General features: G+C 47.5%; 1 protein-coding gene across 1 annotated transcript in view; it reads left to right on the top strand.

Moving 5' to 3' along the window:
* LOC143294052 (solute carrier family 23 member 2-like) overlaps positions 1-7,500 on the top strand; it is a 32,376-nt gene that overhangs the window by 17,147 nt on the left and 7,729 nt on the right. The window contains exons 6-7 of the mRNA XM_076605466.1: positions 2,397-2,578; positions 3,739-3,859. Coding sequence (XP_076461581.1) covers positions 2,397-2,578; positions 3,739-3,859 — 303 coding nt within the window. The remainder of the gene's footprint in view (positions 1-2,396; positions 2,579-3,738; positions 3,860-7,500) is intronic.

A 7,500-nucleotide genomic window follows, 5' to 3' on the forward strand; every position in this document is an offset into this window, starting at 1 on the left:
GTCTCACTCCCATATAATAATATCTTCAGTTTTGTCAACTGAGGCATGTTCAGATATTTTACCCAGTGGCATTATCACGCTGACAGAAAGGCAGGGAAAACCCAGGGAATATATACCAAAGATTTTGCTTTGAAAATGGTTTTTATCACTTGAATAACTTTCACATATACCTACACGTGAGCGCGTATATGCATACAGACACACATTCGCACGCTCCTCGACCCCCCTCCCACACACACACTCACACACACACACACACACACACGCACACACACACACACACACACACACACACACACACACACACACACACACACACACACACGCATGCATGCATCAGACAAAGACAATTACAGACACACACACACACACACACAGACTGACAGACAGACATACAGACAGACACACACACACACACATGAGCGCGCGTGTGAAATACTTGTTCTATTCAAAAGCATGAACCCAATGCTTGTACGGCATACACTGGATGAATACACTTATACACCGGCTTACATGCTGGCTTTAAGAAGAAAACGGACACGGACATAGAAATATATGATCAGACTCACACCCCACCGCCCCCCCCCCCCCCCAGCCCCCCTTACTACTACACAAACACACGCAGACACTTACACACACGCACAATTATACACACAAACACACACACACTTCTCCACCCACTCCCCCCCCCCCCCCTCACTGTCCCCCCTCACCCCCACACCCCTTCATTGTGGTGGTGGTCGTTGTCTAATATCACTTAATGTGAAAAGACGTTAAACTGAAAATTACTACAACTACTACAACACACACACACACACACACACACACACACACACACACACACACAAACACACACACACACACACACACACACACACACACACACACAAACACACACACACACAACGCGCTCGCAGATATAGCAAATGTTTTGTTGGAGAAAAGCGGAAAGGGGCGGCGGGGGGAGGGGAGACATGGGGATGGTGGGGTAAGGGTGATGGTGGAGAGGGGGTTGGGGGGTGGGAGGCATTTCTGGCAAAGGGGACGTTACGGAATACGTGGGAAGGGTAAGGGGGACATTTCAGAACAAGGCTAAAACCCAAGAAAGGGGACATTTTAGCCGCTAACAATATCCGCATGTGGACCCCGAGGGATATTTCCAGCAGTCAATTTACCCCCCCGGGGACGTTTCCAGGTAGGGGACAATCTGGGATACTACACCGGCACAACTAACTTTAAACACACACACACACACACACAAGTCTCCAATTTTGTTTACACACAAGTCACGCTATTTGTGACGTGTTTCGACGGAGTGTGTGTGTTTCGTGGCCCCAGTTCGTACATGAATAAATTCCCTGCCTTGCCTTGCCTTGCCTCTGTGTTTCTACGTTTTTAGCTAGCTCACGTGTGTCGACACCGTGAGTCCATGTCTAAGTAAGACCCGTGTCTGTGTTCATGGTAAACATTAACCTGGCAGGATGGTAGACCTTTGAAGTCATCAGCTTCATAATGATATGGAAAGCAGGGTGAGAGGTCAAAGGTCAATATTTGGCAACAGGGAAACGCTTGATAGAGACCGTATTTTAAGTCCGAATCTCATATAAGTTGGTATTGCAACTAGTTGGTCGTAGGTACAGCATGATCGCTAAAGAATAACCTAAGCGCATGTTTGACAATCTTCATCAAATTTGACTGTTAAACAGTTTTAATGTGTATTTACTTAAAGAGTTTCAAATTCGTTTTGTCGTAATGCTCATTATTCTATTTTCTTCGTTGAATTCAATATTGCACGGATAAAATATGTGTCAACACCAATCCTTAATATCGTATAGGTAAACTATGTGTTCATACCACTATTTCATTAGAGGCGATAGGCTATGACGTTCTTTTTATATATTTATTTTCCGTTTGCATTCACATAGCCCTTTCCCCCACCATAAGAACGACGAGGCATAACAACAAAACCAACAACAACAACAACAACCTAATAATATCACAGCCTTGAATAAGGTCACTGAAAACTGTACAGTATGTTCCACAACAATAACAAACATCTTGAAAGAGCACGATATAAGCTCAAACTTTGTTGTTGTTTTGTTTTGTTTTGTTTTGTTTTGCTCAAGTTCGTTAATACTTTCACGGCGTTATATATTAAGCGCAGGTGTCTTCTGCCCTGTTACTCGATCTAAAGCGTTTGATTAAACCGACAAACGTCACCACCACGATGATGTAAATATTACACAACCAGAGCGGACATCAACGGGGGAGAATTGACGACGATGACCGTATCGTGACAAATGTAAAAAAAAAAAAAAAAAAAAAAGTTGAAAATTGGATGACTAATTAATGTATCATGCCCCGCCCCTTCCACTCCTCTCTCATCCTGACGTCAGATCACGGGCAACCTGCTGGTGGCCTCGCTGACCCAGGTGGTCCTCGGGGGCACAGGGATGGTGGGGCTGCTGCTGCGCTTCATCGGCCCCGTCACCATCGCCCCCACCATCGCCCTCATCGGCATGGGCTTCACCTCCGCCGTCACAGACTTCGCCGAGAAGCAGTGGGGCGTGGCCGCCCTGTAAGTTGGTCTGGGTGGGGATGGCGTGGGCGGGGGGTAGTTGTATTTGTATTTCTTTTCATCACAACAGACTTCTCTGTGCGAAATTCGGGCTGCTCTCCCCAGTGAGATCGCGTCGCTAAAGTACAGCGCCACCCTTTTTTTTTTCTTTTTTTTTCTCCTGCGTGCAGTTTGATTTGTTTTTCCTATCGAAGTGGATTTTGCTACAGAATTTTGCCAGGAACAACCCTTTTGTTGCCGTGGGTTTTTTTACGTGCGCTAAGTGCATGCTGCACACGGGACCTCGGTATATCGTCTCATCCGAATGACTAGCATCCAGACCACCACTCAAGGTCTAGCAGAGGGGGAGAAAATATCGGCGGCCGAGCCGTGATTCGAACCAGCGCTCTCAGATTCTCTCGCTTCCTAGGTGGACGCGTTACCTCTAGACCATCACTCAAGGGGTGTGGGTGGGGTGGGTGGGGATGCACTGATCTCATAAAACAGAGGGTCTTTAGTTTTAGATCAGTGATGGGGGTGGGGGTAGGGATTGGCGATGTGTTAAGGGGTGGGTTTGGGGTAAGGGGTGGTGGAGATAGTGGTGTTGGACATTTGTGAGGTGATGATTGTGGTGTGTTTGTGGTGTGGAGGTTAAGTGGTGGTGATGGTTTATCTCACGTTGATGTCGTGGAATTGGTGTGATGGTGGTGGTGGTTGAACTGATGGTGTGGTGGTGGTGGAGGTGGTTGGTGGTGGTAGTGGTTACCTCATGTTAGTGGCGTGGTGGTGGCTGGTGTTGGTGGCGGTGTCTCGTGTGGTGTGTGTTGGCGGTTGGTGGAAGGCGTTGATATCTCGTGTTGGTGGTAGCATTGCTGAGGCGGGTGCGAGGAAAGAGTAGGGGTGATGGTATAATTATTATAATGACGTTGATATTTGGGTGGGTATTGTGACAGTGATGTGTGTGTGTGTGTGTGTGTGTGTGTGTGTGTGTGTGTGTGTGTGTGATGTGATGTGTGGGGGTCTTATATTGTGTGCGTTTACGTGTGTGTGTGTGTGTGTGTGGTGTGTATGCGGTGTGTGTGTGTGTGTGCGCGCGCGCGTGCGCTTGTGTGTGCGTGCGCTTGTGTGTGTGTGTGTGTGTGTGTGTGCGTGCGTGTGTGTGTGTGTGTGTGTGTGTGCAGGACCGCTGCCCTGGTGCTGTTGTTCTCCCTGTGGATGGGACGCCTACAGGTGCCCGTGCCCTCCTACTCCAAAGAGAGGGGCTGTCACACCACCCGCTTCCCCATCTTCGTCGTTATCTCGGTTAGTCCGCCTGGAGCTGCTGGCACCTGCACAGTTCTCTCCCTCCCCGAGCCGCCCACACCCCACGCCCCCTCGCCCCCTCGCCCCCTCCCCCCTCCCACACACCCTGCTGTATCCCATTGCACATGAACAGTTCTCTCCCTTCGATCCCTGTCTCCCAATGTATCTTAGTTCTCTCCCTTATCCCGTCTCCCCTTGAACATTAACAGTTCTCTCCCTTCCCTCGCCCCCCACAACCCACGCCCCCCTCGCCCCTCCCACACACCCTGCTGTATCCCATTGCACATGAACAGTTCTCTCCCTTCCATCCCTGTCTCCCACTGTATCTTAGTTCTCTCCCTTATCCCGTCTCTCCTTGAACATTAACAGTTCTCTCCCTTCCCTCGCCCCCCCACAACCCACGCCCCCCCTCGCCCCTCCCACACACCCTGCTGTATCCCATTGCACATTAACAGTTCTCTCCCTTCCATCCCTGTCTCCCATTGTATCTTAGTTCTCTCCCTTATCCCGTCTCCCATTGAACATTAACAGTTCTCTCCCTTCCAGTCTCCTATGGTATATTTACAGTTTCTCTCCCCCACTACCCTCATCTACCCCAGCCCCCGGCTTCTATTGCACATTACACATTTCTCTGCCTTGCCCCTGTCTTCAGTTGTATATTTACAATCAGCTCTCCCATCTATCCTCTGTCTCCCATTATGCATTCACAAAGCTGTCCCCCTTTTACCCCGTCTCCCACTGCATGTTTACAATTCTCTCCCTTGCTCCCCCGTTTCCCATTACATGTTTACAATTCTCTCCCTTCCTCATCGCCTTCCACTGCATGTTTACAATTCTCTCCCTTGCTCCCCCGTTTCCCATTACATGTTTACAATTATCTCCCTTCTTCCCCCTTCTCCCATTGCATGTTTACAATTCTCTCCCTTCCTCATCGTCTTCCACTGCATGTTTACAATTCTCTCCCTTCCTCCCCGTCTTCCATTGCACGTTACAATTCTCTCCCTCCCTTCCCGTCTTCCAGTGCATGCTTACAATCCTCTCCCTTAACCAACTCTCCCTTTCTTTTTCCTTAGTTTTTACGAATTGTGATATCCTTGAGTCTGGGGAGTCAGTATTTGCTACCCGTCTTCTCCCTGTGTCTTGTATATATCGATTAATCTACACATAATTTACATTGTATATGCTGTATTGATGTAATTGTTTTCTTCTTTTCTTCTTTCTTGTTCCTTTTTCTCTCTTTCTTTCACCTCTCCCCCAGGAAATGAAACCCATTCAAAGCAGCTCTGTGTGTGCTCTAACCACACCAATGTTGATGCTTTTTGTAGACCTGCCTTGCGGTAACCTCTAACAGGAAACTAATTCAACCAAACTATTACAATACAGATTCATCTAATTCTAGATTTTATTTGCATATGTCGTCAGGCCACGTCTACTCTATTTCACTTGGCCATCTACATAATAATATGTGAAGCATTTGAGAGACTATGGATTGCTACTTTGTGGATGTAGTTGAATTTTGTGTCTGCTTTTCTTGTTGGTTGACTTGTGTTGTCGATTTGTTGAGTCGGTTTTTTTTATAGTTTTTTTATGTTATTCTTTTTTTTTTTTTTGCTTTATCCTCTTTCAACCTGACCCTCTTCACTAAAGGACTTTTGACCTTCATCCGAATATTGATAGTTAACTCAACACTCACATCCCTCTCTCTCTCTCTATGTGTGTTTGCAGTCATTTCCAGGAATATCGGGTGAATGACAAAATCTCCCTCGGTCTCTTTCTCCGGATTTCTCCGTCGTGATCTCCTATGTCAAAAACAGACAGAGAGAGTCGCATTATCCACTTTCATGCCGGGAAACGATTGTTAAAGTCTGCATTTTGTCATTCTCACCCCCCCTCCCGCCCCCCCGGGCCCCCTTACCGCCCCTCTCCCTCGCTCCCCCGCTCCCCCCGCCTTCTCTCTCTCTCTCTCTTCATTGATTTCGCCCTGCGTTTAAATAATTTGATTCAAAAGAACAGTGGAAGATGGATCAGTCAGCCCTCAGTAACCTGGACCATAGACACATGTTGAGACGTCAGTGTCTATTAGCGGACAGACCCACATGACTAAGGGAAGTAAGCAGTTTAAGTAATCAGTTACAAAGTTTGGTGCTGGTTGCTCTCCCTCTCGATGAACGGAGAGGACCCACTGAGAGAGAAAGCCAGTAGGAGGCATTGGTCTGTGGGATTAGAGGCCCAGTTGAAATATTGGAGACAAAGCGCAAGTATGTGGATCAGTTGAATGCAAAAAAAAAGAAAAAAAAAACAACAACAAAAAAACAACAACAACACTTTGTAGTGAACGTAGTTTCCTCGCAAAGAAATGTTTTTGAAGCATCCAAGCGTACAGTCACGGCATTAAAACACAACAGTTGACCTTTCATGAACGTTTTTCTTCACACCCTAGACTGCATCCAGAGACAAACCTCCCTCCCCTCACCCTTTGTTTCACGACTCCTGGTTCAGCCAGAATTTTCATACAGACTTGAAGGAAAAACAATCTCGCTCTTCTTGTGTGTTCAGTTCAGGAAAGATTCGTCACCACTGAGATATACAGAAAAACTGATGAAACAGCCAGGATATTTGGAGAACGCATGGGTGGATTTCCAGTGAAACTACGAAAGGCCACAGGATAGGGACGAATAAGAAGTAGTTTGGTGTCGGTCCTTTCAAAGTCTTGCGGGATCCTGTTCAGCTCGTTTCGGGCGGAGGCATCGTTGTACGGAAAGCCTTCTCGTATGTCAAATAACGAAGTCCTTCATCCAGGTCATTGTTATGTTTTGACGAAAGGTGGCGGAATGGATAAGATGCTCATCTGCCAAAACAGAGAGTCCGTGAAGGTCTGGTTTCGAATCCCCAGCGCTCTCGCCTTTTCTCCCAAGTTTTCTGGAAAATCAAATTGAGCATCAAGTCATTCGGATAAGACGATACAGCAAGGTCTTGTGTGCAGCATGCACTTGGCATACTGAAAAAAGATCCCGTAGCAACGAGAGTGGTGCCCTGTGGCAAAATTCTGTACAAGAAATCCACTCTGATGGGTAGGCTACACAAATATATATATCCATGCACTCAAGACCTGACTATAAGCGTGTTGAGTTATGTTGCTGGTCAGGCATCTGCCAAGCAGATGTGGTGCAGCGTGTATGGAATTGTCCGAACGCAGTGATGCCTTCATGAGAAACTGAAGATTGAAAAAGATCGGATTTAGCGTCGCCACTCACCTCAGGGGAAATGGTGGTGGTGGTGGGGGGGGGGGGGGGGGGGGGGGGTCAGGGGGGGACGCTACCCCAGGGAAGGGAGGGAACCTGCGTGACGCCACTCTGGCTGTGACACGACCAGGGGCCGTATTCAAGAGAACATTGTGCCTGAGGGTAAATGTGTACATGGGGGTAATCTGCCTGAAGCAAGGCAAACTGCCTGAGGGTAAGCAATATCCAGTAATCATGAACACAAGAGTCTACCCGCGTGTCTACAAACCCGAAGGCAATGTACCCTTACTACCTGCCAAGGGTGACTGCCCATGAAGCAGAGGTAAATATGGCGGATCCTTTTGCAGCATTTTTCTTTCTTTTTTTTTAAATTTCTTTTTTTTAAGGGAAAACAGGCGT

The sequence above is a fragment of the Babylonia areolata genome, chromosome 19, assembly GCF_041734735.1.
Source record: "Babylonia areolata isolate BAREFJ2019XMU chromosome 19, ASM4173473v1, whole genome shotgun sequence".
In the NCBI taxonomy this organism is placed as follows: domain Eukaryota; kingdom Metazoa; phylum Mollusca; class Gastropoda; order Neogastropoda; family Buccinidae; genus Babylonia; species Babylonia areolata.